Source organism: Mus caroli, chromosome 3 (assembly GCF_900094665.2).
Source record: "Mus caroli chromosome 3, CAROLI_EIJ_v1.1, whole genome shotgun sequence".
In the NCBI taxonomy this organism is placed as follows: Eukaryota; Metazoa; Chordata; class Mammalia; order Rodentia; family Muridae; genus Mus; species Mus caroli.
The window spans coordinates 93,034,281-93,051,332 of NC_034572.1; the positions used below are offsets into that span (position 1 = coordinate 93,034,281).

Genomic DNA, 17,052 nt, shown 5'->3' on the forward strand with positions numbered 1-17,052 from the left:
CAGTAGATACAAAATACTAAAGAGTTAGAAAAATGTGAGGGGTATGGTGATGCCTGCTCATAATCCCAGCCCTCAGAAGGCAGAATCAGATGAGTTCATGACCAGCCTGGTCTACATAGTGAGTTCCTGAATGGCCGGCACTATATATTGTGACCTTGTCTCAAAAACTAAAAAAAAAGAAAAAAAAAAAGAATTGGAAGAACTTTACAAGATTGAATCTAAAAATAATTATATGAAAATTTTACCAGACTTTGAATTTATTCTATGAAAATCTACAATTTATATCAGTATTTATTGAGCTTTTAAAACTATGATCTTTTTATTATTAAAAATAATTTTTAATTTGTATGCTAAAATTTTCTTTAATGTACTTTAACAAGAAATGAAATCACACAAATAGTTATACATTTATAGACTTTATTAGAAAGTACAAGTGCAGACCTGCTTTCCCAGAGGCCCAACGTTACTACTTGAGAACCATCCCATGTAAGATAACCAGCCTTAACACTGTTAACAATGCTCTGCTAAGCTTATACACAGAAACCTGGTATAACTGTCTCCTGAGAGGCTTCATCCAGCATAGGTTGGGAACAGATGCAGAGACCCAGAGCCAAACATCAGCAGGTGCTCATGGAGTCATGTGGAAAAGTTAGGGAAGGATATCAGGATACAAAAGGGTCAAGGACACTATGAGAAGATGCAAGGGATCAACTAACCTGGGCCCATAGGGGCTCACAAAAACTGAACCACCAACCAAAGAGCATTCAGGGGCTGGAGCTAGGCACTCTACCCATTTATAGCAGATGTGCAACTTAGTCTTCATGTGGGTCCTCTAACAAGTGGAGCCAGGGCTATCTCTGACTCTGTTGCCTGCCATTGGATCCCCTTCCCCTACCTGGACTGACTGGTTAGGTCTCAGTGGGAGAGGAGATGCTTATTCCTGATGAGACTTGATGTTCCAGGGTGGGATGGTACCCAAGGGAGCAGAGGCTTCTCCTTCTCCGAGAGGAAGGAAACTGGCAGGTGGGATAGGAATTTGCAAAGGCAAGACTGGGAAGAGAGGAGGGATGACACTGCCATTGGGATGAATTGTGAATAAAAATATGAAGACACTCAGCCAGGAGTAAGGGCTCTTAGCTTCTCCCCCTTCCAAGCTGGAATGTTAAGTGACTTAATCTTGGGTAGGTTTTGTGGAGGCAACACCAGTTGATATGATGTCATGTGTGCAGATGTCCTGTCCTTTCCAGCAGACACTTTGGCTTGGTTCTTACTAACCTTGGACTCTTAGAATCTTTCCGTGACCTCTTCCACAGTGTTCTTTGAGGCATGCGAAAATGGCCTCTGTACCAGCTCTGCCTCTAGATTCCTTCACTGTTAGAGTTCCTCTCTTGACTTCCTTTGGTGATAAACAGGGATGAGGAAGTACAAGCCAATAAACTCTTTCTACCCAACTTGCTTTTGATCATAGTGTTCCATCTCAACAATGGACCCTAAGGCACTATGTCCTTCCTATAGATGTCCCACTTAGAGCTGAAGACTCCACAGATTCTTTTTTTTTTTTTTTTNNTTTTTNATNTTTTTNTTACATATTTTCCTCAATTACATTTCCAATGCTATCCCAAAAGTCCCCCATAGCGCCCCCCACTTCCCTACCCACCCATTCCCATTCTTTTGGCCCTGGCATTCCCCTATATTGGGGCATATAAAGTTTGCAAGTCCAATGGGCCTCTCTTTCCATTGATGGCCGACTAGGCCATCTTTCGATACATATGCAGCTAGAGACAAGAGCTCCAGGGTTCTGGTTAGTACATCATGTTGTTCCAACAATAGGGTTGCAGATCCCTTTAGCTCCTTGGGTACTTTCTCTAGCTTCTCCATTGGGAGCCCTGTGATACATCCAATAGCTGACTGTGAACATCCACTCCTGTGTTTGCTAGGCCCCGGCATCGTCTCACAAGAGACAGCTATATTTGGGTCCTTTCAGCAAAATCTTGCTAGTGTATGCAATGGTGTCAGCGTTTAGAAGCTGATTATGGGATGGATCCCTGGATACAGCAGTCTCTAAATGGTCCATCCTTTCATCACAGCTACGAACTTTGTCTCTGTAACTCCTTCCATGGGTGTTTTGTTCCCAATTCTAAGAAGGTGCACAGTGTCCACACTTTGGTCTTCATTCTTCTTGAGTTTCATGCGTTTAGCAAATTGTATCTTATATCTTGGATATCCTAAGTTTTGGGCTAATATCCACTTATCAGTGAATACATATTGTGTGAGTTCTTTTGTGATTGTGTTACTTCACTCAAGATGATGCCCTCCAGGTCCATCCATTTGGCTAGGAATTTCATAAATTCATTCTTTTTAATAGCTGAGTAGTACTCCATTGTGTAAATGTACCATAATTTCTGTATCCATTCCTTTGTTGAGGGACATCTGGGTTCTTTCCAGCTTCTGGCTATTATAAATAAGGCTGCTATGAACATAGTGGAGCATGTGTCCTTATTACCAGTTGGAACATCTTCTGGATATATGCCCAGGAGAGGTATTGCAGGATCCTCCGGTAGTACTATGTCCAATTTTCTGAGGAACCGCCAGACTGATTTCCAGAGTGGTTGTACAAGCTTGCAATCCCACCAACAATGGAGGAGTGTTCCTCTTTCTCCACATCCTCGCCAGCATCTGCTGTCACCTGAATTTTTGATCTTAGCCATTCTGAGTGGTGTGAGGTGGAATCTCAGGGTTGTTTTGATTTGCATTTCCCTGATGATTAAGGATGTTGAACATTTTTTCAGGTGTTTCTCTGCCATTCGGTATTCCTCAGGTGAGAATTCTTTGTTCAGTTCTGAGCCCCATTTTTTAATGGGGTTAGACTCCACAGATTCTTATCTTCGTCACTTTGGCCAGTTGTGAATTCCTATTTTGTTGTCCACTACACAAAGAACCTTCTCCAAAGAGTAATGATGGTTTTACTTTTTCATGGTTATAGAGATATGTCAAAACCTCTCAGAAGATAGAGATATCATGCTCCTGTCATCAAGCACTTCATGGCCTCCTCAATATTGTCTGAGTTCGATGACTGTATATAGGATGGAATCCAGGTGGTGGAGTCTATGAATGGACTTTCCTTCAGTCTATGCTCCACATTTTGTCTCCATATATCCTCCTGTGAGAATTTTGTTCCCCCTTCTAAGAAAGACTGAAGCATCCACACTTTGGTCTTCCTTTTTCTTGAGCTTCATGTGATCTGTGAATTCTATCTTGGGTATTCTGAGCTTTTGGGCTAATATACACTTACCAGTATGTTCTTTTGTGATTGGGTTTCCTCACTCAGGGTGTTATTTTCTAATACCACCCATTTACCTAAGATGTTCATGACGTCATTGTTTTTAATAGCTATGTAGTACACCATTGTGTAAATGTACCACATCTTTTGTATCAATTTTTCTGTTGAAGCACATTTGGGTTCTTTCCACCCACTGGTTATTATAAATAAGTCTGCTATGAAAATAGTAGGGCAAGTGTCCTTGTTATATGTTGGAGCATCTTTTGGGTATATGCTCATGAGTTACCACTGAGTCCTCAGGTAGTACTATGTCCAATTTTCTGAGGAAATGCCAAAATGATTTCCAGAGTGGTTGTACCAGCTTGCAATCCCACAAATAATGGAGGTGTGTTCCTCTTTCTCCAAATCCTTGCCAACATCTACTGTCACCTGAGTTTTTGACCTTAGCCATTCTGACTGGTGTGAGGTAGAACCTCAGGGTTGTTTTGCTGGGCATTTTCCTAATGAGTAAGGATGTTGAACATATCTTTAGGTGCTTCTCAGTCATTCGGTATTCCTCAGTTGAGTATTTTTCGTTTAGCTCTGTTCCCCATTTTTAACAGGGTTATTTGATTCTCTGAAGTCAAACTTCTTGATTTCTTAGTATATATTGTATATTAGCCCTTTATCAGATGAAGAATTGGTAACGATCTTTTCCCAATCTGTTGGTTGCCATTTTCTCCTATTGTGAGTACCCTTTGCCTTACAGAAGATTTGCAAGTTTATGTGGCCCCATTTGTCAATTCTTGATCTTAGAGCATAAGTCATTTTGTGTTCTGTTCAGGAAAATTTCCCCTGTGCCCACTAATTCCAGGCTCTTTCCCACTTTCTCTTATATTACTTTCAGTATATCTGATTTTATGCAGAGGTCCTTGATCCACTTGAACTTGAGCTTTGTACAAGGAGATAAGAATGGGTTGATTTGCATTCTTCACACCATTTGTTGAAAATGCTGTCTTTTTTTCTACTGAATGGTTTTAGCTCCTATGTCAAAAGTCAAGTAACCATAAGTGTGTGGGTTCATTTCTGGGTTTTCAATTCCATTCCATTGATCTACCTGCCTGTCTCTGTACCAATACCATGCAGGGTTTTTTCACGATTGCTCTGTAATACAGCTTGAGGTCAGGGATGGTGATTTCCCGAGAAGTTCTTGTATTGTTAAGAATAGTTTTTACTACCCTGGATTTTTTGTTATACCAAATGAATTTGCAAATGGCTCTTTCTAACTCTATGAAGAATTAAGTTGATTTTGATGGGGATTACATTGAAACTGTAGGTTGCTTTCAGCAAGATGGCCATTTTTACAATCGATTAGCATGGGAGATTTTTCCATCTCTTAAGGTCTTCTTCGATTTCTGTCTCCAGAGAATTTAAGTTCTTGTCATACTGACCTTTCACTTGTTTGGTTATAGTCACACCAAGGTATTTTATATTATTTGTCACTATTGTGAAGGTTGCTGTTTCCCTAATGTCTTTCTCAGCCTGTTTATCCTTTGAGTAGAAGAAGGCTACTGATTTGTTTGAGTTAGTTTTATATCCAGCCACATTGCTGAAAGTTGTTTATGAGCTTTAAGAGTTCTCTGGTGGAATTTTTGGGGTCACTTAATTATACTATCATATCATCTGTAAATAGTGCTATTTTGGCTTATTCCTTTCCAATTTGTATCCCTTTGATCTGTTTTTGTTGTCTAATTGCTCTAGCTAGAATTTTGAGTGCTATATTGAATAGATAGGCAGAGAGTGGGCAGCCTTGTCTAGTCCCTGATTTTAGTGGGATTGTTTCAAGTTTCTCTCCATTTAGTTTGATGTTGGCTACGGGTTTGAGTATATTTCCTTTACTATGTTTACGTATGGGCCTTGAATTCCTGATCATTCCAAAACTTTTACCATGAAGGGATACTGAATTTTGTCCAATGCTTTCTCAGCATCTAATGAAATGAGTATGTATTTTTTTCCTTTGAGTTTGTTTATGTACTGGATTACATTGATGGATTTCCATATATTGAACCATCCCTTCATCCCAGGAATGAAGTCTTCTTGACCATGATGGATGATTGTTTTCATGTGTTCTTGAATTCAGTTTGCTAGAAATTTATTGAATATTTTTGGATTGATATTAATAAGTGAAATTTGTCTGAAGTTCTCTTTTTTTGTTGGGTCTTTGTGTGATTAAGGTGTGAGCATAATTGTGGCTTCATAGAATGAAATGGATAGTGTTCCTTCTGTTTCTATTTTGTGAAATTGTTTGAAGAGTATTGGTATTAGGTCTTCTTTAAAGGTCTAGTAGAGTTCTGCACCAAACCAATCTGGTCCTCTGCTTTTTTGCTTTGGAGACTTATAATGGCTGCTTTTATTTCCTTGGGATTTATGAGGCTGTTTAAATCATTTATCTGATCCTGACTTAACTATGGTAACTGGTATCTGTCTAGAAAATTGTCAATTTCATCCAGATGTTCCAGTTTTGTTGAGTATAGGCTTTATGTTAGAATCTGATAATTTTTTTAATTTCCTCAGATTTTGTTGTTATGTCTCCTTTTCATTTCTGATTTTGTTAATTTGGATACTATCTCTATGCCCTCTGCTTTGTCTGGCTAAGTGTTTATCTATCTTGTTGATTTTCTCAAAGAACCAGTTTCTGCTTTTGTTGGTGGTGGTGGTTTCTTTTTCTTTTTCTTTTTCTTTTTCTTTTTCTTTTTCTTTTTCTTTTTCTTTTTCTTTTTCTTTTTCTTTTTCTTTTTTGTATAGTTCTTTTTCTACTTGGTTGTATTTAGCCCTGAGTTCAACACTTTCCTCCCATCTGCTCCTATTGGATATATTTGCTTCTTTTTGTTCTAGAACTCTCAGGTGGGCTGTTATGCTGCTAGTGTATAAAGTTTCTTTCTGAAGGCACTCAGAGCTATGAGTTTTCTTCTTAATGCTGCTTTCCCTGTATCCCCTTAGTTTTTGTATGTTGTGCCTTCATTTTCATTAAATTCTAATTGTCTTTAATTTACTTATTTATTTCTACATTTCTCAAGTTATCATTGAGAAGAGCATTGTTGTGCATGTGGGCTTTCTGTTGTATTTGTTGTTATTGAAGACAAGCCTTAGTCAATGGTGATCTGATACGGATTATTTCAATATTCTTGTACATGTTGAGGCCTGTTTTGTGACCAGTTACATGGTCAGTTTTAGAAAAGGTACCATGAGGTGCTGAGAAGAAGGTATATTCTTTTGTTTTAGGATGAAATATTCTGTAGATATCTGTTAAATCCTTTTGTCCATAACTTCTGTTAGTTTCACTGTGTCTCTGTTTAGTTTCTGTTTCCATGATCTGCTCATGATTGCTGAAAGTGGGGTGTTGAAGTCTCCCACTGTTATTGTGTGAGGTGCAATGTGTGCTTTGAGCTTTAGTGAAGTTTCTTTTATGAATGTTGGTGCTCTTGTATTTGGAGCATAGATGTTCAGAATTGAGAGTTCATCTTGGTAGATTTTTTTCCTTTGATGAGTGTGAAGTGTCCTTTTTTCATCCTTTTTTGATAACTTTTGGTTGAAAGTAGATTTTATTCGATATTAAAATGGCTACTCCAGAATGTTTCCTGGGACCTTTTGCTTGGAAAAAAATTTTCCAGCCTTTTACTTTGAAGTAGTTTCTGTCTTTGTCACTGAGGCAGGTTTCCTGTATGCAGCAAAATGTTGGGTTCTGTTTATGTATCCAGTCTGTTATTCTATGTGTTTTTATTGGGGAAATGAACCCATTGATGTTAAAAGATATTAAAGAAAATTGTTTGTTGCTTCCTGTTATTTTTGTTGTTAGAGGTGCAATTATCTTTCTGTGGCTATATTCCTTTTGGTTTGAAAGATTACTATCTTTCTTTTTTGGGAGTGTAGTTTCCCTGCTTGTGTTGGATATTTAAATCTAATGTCCTTTGTAGGGTTAGATTTGTGGAAAGACATTGTGTAAATTTGGTTTTATCATGGAATATCTTGCTCTCTTTATCTATATTGGTTGAGAGTTAATAGTAGACTGGACTGGCATTTGTGTACTCTTAGGGTCTGTATGACATCTGCCCAGGATCTTCTGACTTTTAGAGTCTCTGGTATAATTCTGGTCTGGCTTTATATGCTATTTAACCTTTTTCTCTTACTGCTTTTAAAATTAATTTTTCTTTTGTCTATTTGGTATTTGGATTATTATGTGATAGAAGGACTTACTTTTCTGGTACAGTCTACTTGGAGTTCTGAAGGCTTCTTGAATGTTCATGGGCATCTTTTTCTTTTTTTGTTTTTGTTGTTATTTTTATTTAAATAAATTTGTTTCCATATCACAAAATTAGATAGCCACAATGCCAACAACAACGTTCATAGTTACACTGATGGCAGCAAATTCTCTGGATATTCCCAATGTCCAAAAGGCATAAATGAGGGAAAAGGTACTCAGAACAAATCCAAGTGATGTTGGGAGAGACATCACCTGCCATTTATTTTTCTTCTAATCATCAGTTGCAGATGGTTTTTGGAAGGATCAAAGACAATTTGACTTCAGAAAACTCTTTACACCAATTCTAGCACCTTAATTGTATCCTGGCTCTTAGCAGCAATCAGCACATTGAATTACCAGTCTGATAATGCTCACCAACACAAAGCACTTACAAATTCATTCATGTCATTGTCTTTCCAATCTTTGTTTAATACACCCTTAACTGTATCAAACATAAAAGATTGAAGAAGCATACATGACAAAATGTGGCCACAGCTTTTGTTACAAGTGTACTCATCAGATTTCAGAGGACAATTATAGATGTCCCAAGCGTAATTATGTTGTGGGCAGTATTGACCATCTCTATCCTAATTTTCTGGTGAATGAACTCATTCTTAAACAGAAGCAAAGATTTGAGAAAAAGAGGTTCAAATTGGACCACTCAGTGATTAGCACCAATGGACACAGATTGCAAATATTTCCATCTCTTTCTTTAGGTTAGGGAATTTTTCTTCTGTTATTTTATTGAAGATATTTACTGGTCCTTCAAATTGGGAATCTTTGCTCTCTTCTATACCCATTATCCTTAGATTTGGTCTTCTCATTGTGTCCTGCATTTCCTGGATGTTTTGGACTAGGAGCATTTTTGCCTGTTGCCTTTTCCTCGAGTCAATATTTTCTATGGTATTTTCTGCCCCTGAGATTCTCTCTTCTATCTCTTTTATTCTGTTGGTGATGCTTGCATCAATGACTCCTGATTTGTTTCCCAGGTTTTCTATCTTCTGGGTTTTATCCCTTTGTGATTTATCTATTGTTTCTATTTCCATTTTGAGATCCTCAATGGATTTGTTGAATCACTCCACCTGTTTGGTTGTGCTTTTCTGTAATTCTTTAAGTATTTTTGTGTTTCTTCTTTAAGGACTTCTACCTGATTACCTGTGTTCTCCTGTATTTCTAAAATGGAGTTATTTATGTCCTTAATGTCCTCTATCATCATCATGAGATGTGATTTTAAATCCAAATTTTGCTTTTGTGGTGTTTTGCAGTATCCAGGACTTGCTATAGTGGGTTAAGTAGGTTCTGATGATGCCAATTAGACTTGGTTTCTGATGCTTATGTTCTTATATGTGCCTCTCATCAGCTGGTTATCTCTGGTGTTAGTTGATCTTGCTGTCTCTGACGGGAGCCTGTCCCTCCTGTGAGCCTGTGAACTTAGGTGTGTCAGCACTCCTGGGAGACCAGCTCCCTCAGGGCAGGATTTGGGTATAGAGAAATGTGCCAAAGAGTTAACTCCAGGGCACAGATGGAGACCAGAAATATCCTGTACCCAGTTGCTTCAGGTTCCTGTGCCCTGTGATCTCATGGCAGATCACTCTTTGGCCAGCTATTGGAGCAGAAGTTTTGGTTTCCCCTGTGAATTTAGGAGTGACATCTCTCCTGGAAGACCAGCTCTCTCCTAGTGGAATTAAGGTTCAAAGAGCTGTGTCACAGGGTTAACTCTGAGGCTCAGATGAAGACTAAAAGGATCCTGTCCCCAGATTTTTGGCCTCATATTTTCTTAACAGTATTAATTAACTGTTATAAAAGGATTAAACCTTGTTTATAACAGGGTCTTCAGGAACTGTCTTTGTTCAAAATGTTCTCTCCATTTGGAAACATGAGGCGACTGGAATCAGAATAAAAACCAGGTATTTATTTCTACACTGCTTTTATCTCTTTGATTTGGGACTAAGTTATTTTCCCAGCACACTAGAAAAGAGAAATCATGGGCTAGAGAGATGGCTCAACAATTAAGAAAACTCATTGTTCTGGCAGAGAAACCAAGTTAGATTTACAATACTCACATGGCATCTCACAATTGTGAGAGAGCCAAAGATCCTTTTACTCACAAGTGAGCACTAGAGAAATGTCAAACACATAGACTTTTCTCTTCGAAGTTAAAGATGTAGTTAGTTAGGGTTTTGCTGCTGTGAACAGACACCATTACCAAGGCAACTCTTATAAGGACAACATTTAATTGGGGCTGGCTTACAGGTTCAGAGGTTCAGTACCTTATCATCAAGGCAAGAACATGGCTGCATCCAAGGCAGGCATGGTGTAGACAGAGTTGAGAGTTCTTTGTCTTCATCTGGATTCTGCTAGTGGAAGATTGTCTTCCAGGAAGCTAGGATGAGTGTCTTAAATCCCACACCTACAGTGACACACCTACTTTAACAAGGCCACACCTATTCCAACAGGACCACACCCTCTAATAGTGCCACTTCCTGGGACAAACATATACAAACCATTACAGATGTATAACCTGTTTTCTGCCTGAAAGGCTAGGAAAGGATACAATTAATAGCCTGGTGACCTTTGTGTCGCTGAGACCACAACAGATCCTCCTCAAAAACCTATCATGAGCCCGTCAGTCTCTATAATCTATCTTTATGGGAAATGTCATTTGTTCATTAGAAAGAGTTTCTTTGTACTCATGCCTTAATCCTTATTGTGCACATAGGATTGAGTTATTTATCACATTTGTCACCAGGAATGTTTTCACTGAATTGAACTGTGCTTAGATATGCCAAAGGAGATACTGCAATTGATTCCACAGAGATACATTCTACAATTCAGAACACTTAACACCATATTCCAACACCTCGAGGAAATGAGAAAATCCATGAAAATATTTAGGTCTCACTGCTTTTGTTTAAAAACCCATGTGCATTGACATTATGTGATTATTAATTTACAATGCTATAGGTTATTGCATTGATACATTCATTGTTACATCTTTACTCTAGAATTGTTATATTAATGGTTACATCTCTTATGCCATTTCAGGTATTGTCTTTATGACTGCATATTACTTTTCCCAAACTTGTTTTGTTGTTGTTGTTGTTGTTGTTGTTGCCTCAGGGTCAACCACATTCCCATATGGGTCTTTATAACCTCCAATACATCTACCTGCATCATTTAAACTGTGAAATCCCACCCATTTATCACTGTGTAGCTAAATGGCAAAGGCCTTTAAGTCTTTGTCCAGACAAGATATTGCTTCTAGACTTTACCTTTATCAAGCATTACACACCTTTCTGTCTACAGCATTACCAGATCTCATGTTTTATCTCTTAGCTAGACCATGAATTAGGAGCAGAGACAGAACGGCAGGCCAGAGTTAAATGATTAGCATAAAGATAGGATTATTGGTTTGTACACTAATTACCATCCAGTTGACATATTCAAATATTATCTTCATCCAACTGTAAACATGCCGAAGGCTAAAATATACTAAAATGAATCCTTGGGATAAAGCACCAAGAAAGAACAGATGTGCCCCATTTTATCCAGAAAGATGATTTCACATTTATCATTTTCCTTGAGCTTTTCTCACTCTGCTGCCCAAAGCTTACACTCCAATATTTAGAGATCCGATATCAAGTATCAACATATTTGGTATCCTGATACTCTCTAACAGGTGGCCTTTTAAACAGAATGTCCATTGGAATGTCCTGTGCTAGATCCCTAGTGACCACCCTTGTCTATTGATCAGTTCTATCTGGCCCTTTGGACACCCCATGCTTCTCTGCAAACCCAGCTTAAGTCTTGTCATGCTTCATTATTTGCCTTGGCTCTCTTCCCTCCCCCACCTGAACACTGACTGACACTGTACACCATTCTCAGGTTGCCCTCCCTGCATGAACGCACTTGGCTCTCCTTTCCAATTTCCTTCTCTTGTAGTAATATTTCATAGACATATTCTGCTAAGCTCCAGTGTCTTCAATCATAGGTACACACCCAAGAGTGAGCATTTTTCTGTGCTTTCCTTATTCCATGACCACAGATTGCATAATCAAGAAGAAAAAGAGAAGGAGGCTCATAGTCTCAGGCTGCTGCCAATCTTTCTGTACCTTANTGTGCCTTATGGTGGTTTACTTGNACTGTTCAGGATTATCTACCTAAACTAAGGNCTNCTGNTACCTAATATAGCATTGNTTTCCTTCTGCCATCATGGAATGGATGATGATCTGTTGATTGTTGGTTAAGAGCTGTGTTCTCTTTTACTTTACTACATATTTCCTGAATGGCTTCCTGGCCTCAGAGATATTGAAAAATTAAGGGGAGAACTGGAAGGAAATAAAGGGAACAATGTCAGAGGATGCCACGCAGAAATAACCTGTAAAGGTAGACAATGTAAGGACTGACATGATATCAGGAGATGGGGATAATGTCTTCCAGATTCTAGGCTTAGGGGAAACAAGTGTGTGACTGAGCCAGGTCTCTTCCTTCTAACCTTCCAGGAACTTAGGCTTGTCTTTATTGTGTACATTTTAAAGTATAAATAAGGTCTTATTAATTAGCCAATTTGTTACTGACTAAACTACATGTCACAAATTTTTCTAGGTATGTTTTAGAATCTTCCAGGACACTGACATTAGGGGTAGCAGCTGAGAGTTTCTCCCTCTCTTGGCTTTCCCTTTCTAGGGACATTTCGAAAGGGAAATTGCGAGGATGTGGAGAAAGAGGAACACTCCTCCATTGCTGGTGGGATTACAAGCTTGTACAACCATTCTGGAAGTCAGTCTGGTGGTTCCTCAGAAAATTGGACATNGTACTACCGGAGGATCCAGCAATACCTCTCCTGGGCATATATCCAGAAGATGTCCCAACCGGTAAGAAGGACACATGCTCCACTATGTTCATAGCAGCCTTATTTATAATAGCCAGAAGCTGGAAAGAACCCAGATGCCCCTCAACAGAGGAATGGATACAGAAATTATGGTACATTTACACAATGGAGTACTACTCAGCTATTAAAAAGAATGAATTTATGAAATTCCTAGCAAAATGGATGGACCTGGAGGGCATCATCTTGAGTGAGGTAACACAATCACAAAGGAACTCACACAATATGTATTCACTGATAAGTGGATATTAGCCCAAAACTTAGGATACCCAAGATATAAGATACAATTTGCTAAACACATGAAACTCAAAAAGAATGAAGACCAAAGTGTGGACACTATGCCCCTTCTTAGAATTGGGAACAAAACACCCATGGAAGGGGTTACAGAGACAAAGTTTGGAGCTGTGATGAAAGGATGGACCATCTAGAGACTGCCATATCCAGGGATCCATCCCATAATCAGCTTCCAAACGCTGACACCATTCCATACACTAGCAAGATTTTGCTGAAAGGACCCAAATATAGCTGTCTCTTGTGAGACTATGCTGGGGCCTAGCAAACACAGAAGTGGATGCTCACAGACAGCTATTGGATGTATCACAGGGCTCCCAATGGAGAAGCTAGAGAAAGTACCCAAGGAGCTAAAGGGATCTGCAACCCTATAGTTGGAACAACATGATGNACTAACCAGNACCCTGGAGCTCTTGTCTCTAGCTGCNTATGTATNGAAAGATGGCCTAGTCGGCCATCACTGGAAAGAGAGGCCCATTGGACTTGCAAACTTTATATGCCCCAATATAGGGGAATGCCAGGGCCAAAAGAATGGGAATGGGTGGGTAGGGAAGTGGCGGGGGGGGTATGGAAGACTTTTGGGATAGCATTGGAAATGTAATTGAGGAAAATATGTAATAAAAAAATATTAAAAAAAAAGAAAAGAGCTCTGTTCTCTTTTAATTTACTACATATTTCCTGAATGGTTTCCTATCCTCAGAGATATTGAAAAAATTAAGGGGAAAACTGGAAGGAAATAAAGGGCACAATGTCAGAGGATGCCACACAGAAACAACCTGTAAAGGACTGACATGACATCAGGAGATGGGGATAATGTCTTCCAGATTCTAGGCTTAGGGGAATCAAGTGTGTGATTGAGCCAGGTCTCTTCCTTCTAACCTTCCAGGAACTTAGGCTTGTCTTTATTGTGTACATTTTAAAGTATAAATAAGGGCTTATTAATTAGCCAATTTGTTACTGATTAAATTACATGTCACAAATATTTCTAGGTATGTTTTAGAATCTTCCAGGACACTGACATTAGGTGTAACAGCTGAGAGCTCCTCCCTCTCTTGGCTTTCCCTTTCTAGGGACATTTCTTAAGGACTACAGTTTCCTTACGGTTCTGGTAAGTTGGGTATATATGTCTGGGTAGGTAGGTGGAAGCCAATGGAACTGGAGCTGTCCAAAGGAGTAGCAGCCCACTGTTCATGACTGCTGTCCCTATTACAAGCAAGTGCAAACTGCAAGATTTAGTGGGAAGACAGAGCTTTCCGTTAAGTGTCTATAGTGAAGTGGACAACTTTCCACTATCCAATCAGGAAGGTAGAGAGGAAGACTCATAACATGATAGAGGAATGAGAGTCTTTGTCTGGGGAGTATAAAATGAGCTAATCTATGTCAAACATCCAGTTCATGCTGACAGTAACAAGGTCCTAGATCTTTGCACAACTGAAACCATGATAGGAATACCACACAGGACATAAAACTTGGCACTTAGATAGAACATCCTGCTAAAACTAAGACAAAGGCCTAGTTTTTGGCAGTCTATATACGTTTGGAAAGCCTNAAAATCTANTAGTATTGCTTTTTAGCTTCTGTTATTCTACATTTGTCTGTTTTTGTTAACTGAAGTATGTCAACCTAGAACATCATTTTGTGCTTAAACCTTACTCTGAGAAAGGCTCAGTATGGCACTGGGGTCCTGAGCACCTAGTGTATCTGGTAGCCAGATAATAAAGACATGTTTATTGGCTTAACCCCATGTTTGAGCAGTCTTCTCTGGTGAGTACCACACAATACCCACTTCTGCATGATTAAGGCCAATCTCAGATTACTACTTCTTCTGAGTGAACTCTACTTCAGTGTTTGACTTGTGAACTGACAAAGCCTGGGTATGGAAGGGAAATCATAGCAGTGCCCAAGAATAGAAAGATGCTGAATCCAGGTAAGGCATTACAATATTTATTGCTGTTTCTGTTTTGTTTCAGAAAACAATAGGATTTTGCCAAAGGCAGGCTATGCTTTAGGACTTGAAGGGGGAAATAAAAGCAATACTAAGTTCTAAGTGAAAGTAAATTGTAATTGCAGAAGCCTAACAACTGAGACTCAGCTATGTTTGTCTCTGAGCAGGGGCTTAGGGAAGAAAGCTTGTGAGTGGGTTAGTGACTGTCAAGCCTTCTGGTGACTTGAGAAAGATACCAAGTTAGTCTCTGTGTCTACAAGAGGCAGCAGGACCTGGCTTGTGCCTCTGTACTTGCTACAGGACCTTATAACTCCCAGAGCCATGTACCTGCCCTTTTTCCATCACTGATACTTTGTGTCCAGTATCTCCCTGTGCTTCATCACTAGTGTCCCTATCCACTCTGAGGTTTTCTGCTTTGCTTCCTCCCAGCTGACAAGTGGTTCATAGCCCAGATCTCGCTGAGCTTTCTTGTAAGAGAAAGTGAACGTGCTATTTGACAGTGTGACCAAGTGGCGGTTAAAGAGAGGTCTATACCTGTAGACTGGACTTAGCAGGAAGCTCACAGTTTCCAGCAGGAAGGCAAGCCAGTAGAGCAGGGGCAGAGGAAGGCTCCAGCTGGCATTAGGGCGGAGCCCCCATTCCTTACTCAGGGTGTAATTTAAATCATCATAGCTTTGGTGAGGGGTGTCATCTGAGATATAGTAGAACTGTCCTTGGATGCTTGTGGACTTCTTGGGGTCTCGAAGGCCCCTGGCTGCCAGAATGTGTGCCCAGGCCACATTTTCCACATACACTGGGTTGGCTATGGAGAATTTGCCAGTAACACACAGAATACCCTTATTTTTGAGGGCCGTAATTATTACATTAGAAATGAATGGATTTCTCTCCCCATAAATGTACATGGGCCTTAAGGCACAAGTATTCAAAGTGCCACCATTTTTCAGCATACTCCCATTGGCTGCCAGTACTGCCTTCTCAGCCATCTTTTTGCTGTATGGGTATGGATCAGACCATGTGCTTTCATGATTCTGTTCCTCGTGGCCATTCAGGATAATCTTCTTGTACGAGTTGGGCCCTGCAACATCAACTGAGCTGCAGAAGATGAAGGCTGGCACACTTGCTTGAACACAGGCCTCCAATAGGTTCTGGGTACCTAATCACAGACAACACACTGTCAGTGTCAGTGTCGGAAAATAGAATAAGGAGTTGAGTTGGCTTCCTGTTATTTTTACCCTATTCCCAGTAGCTTTTTTTTCTGTTCCAGAATCAGCATAACTATGCTTTGGACACATGAGAATAAAAGACAGACAAACAAACAAACCAATAAGAAAACAGGTAATATATGCTATCTGGTATCTGAAGCTTCTAGATGCACATCCTTGACAGGTCTTCCTTTCTGTCTCTGATCTTCAATTCTAGAGAAGAACAAAGGCTTTCTACTATGTACCTTGGCAATATAGCATTAGGAATGAGGATTTGTCATTTATATCATTATTTTCTATTGATCTTGCTAGAGAACTGAAAAACAACATGTGTCCTGCTGGTCATTTCTGGAAAGCAAGAACACTGACAGCACATTGTGGAGGAAGGAAGGAATGTCCTGGGCAAGGAGTCATTATCATCCAGTCATTTATTGGCAGTACAAGTCACTCTTTAACTCGATTTCCTAGAGAAACAGCTTCATTTTTTTTCAAGTTAAATATATTAGCCAATTAAATGTGGGGTTTGCTTGCTAGTGAGGGCTGAAAGCTATTACTGTGACATTTTTTTCAGTGTGACAATGTTCTAGTAAAGTAATGCCCTAATCACCATCCCTGTCAACTCACATCTCCAGCTGCTGGGATTTACAGCACATAAGCATTATAATTTATGGTCGGGCTAAGAACACCAGGGGCTTTTGGCATCTTCCTACAGATATGTGTGTGTTGGGGCCATGAATTAGATATTAGTAGGGATATTTTAAAGGAGTTCCTAGAAAATCTAAATACTTTTTTTCTTTTTGTAAAGACATCTTGGAGTGAGTAGAATGAAAGGCAACAATATGGAGCACATATGGATTTTCTTGTGGTATTCTTGACCCCTCTGGCTCTTACAATCCTTCCTCCCTCTCTTCAGCAGGGTTATCTGAACTCTGCCTAATGTAGTTCTGTGGGTCCCTGCATATTTTTCCATCAATTCCTGGACGAAGCCCTCTGGTGACAATTGTTTTAGACATCAATCTATGAGTATAACAGAATATCATTACACAGTATTTCACATACACACACACATGCACACATACATAAATGCACCAGTGCTGGTTGGTTCTATGCCTCTTGTGGTTGGTTCTCTCCTAGGTCTCTGAGCCATCCTGGTATCTTGTTTCTTTT

At 39.5% G+C, this 17,052-nt stretch overlaps 1 protein-coding gene across 1 annotated transcript in view; it reads right to left on the reverse strand.

The window, feature by feature from the left end:
* Positions 1 to 14,660: 14,660 nt before the first annotated feature.
* The window catches only part of LOC110291755 (hydroxyacid oxidase 2), a 31,263-nt gene continuing 28,871 nt past the window's right edge, over positions 14,661 to 17,052 (reverse strand). Inside the window, exon 10 of the mRNA XM_021159030.2 lies at positions 14,661 to 15,836. Coding sequence (XP_021014689.1) covers positions 15,025 to 15,836 — 812 coding nt within the window. The 3' untranslated portion in view covers positions 14,661 to 15,024. The remainder of the gene's footprint in view (positions 15,837 to 17,052) is intronic.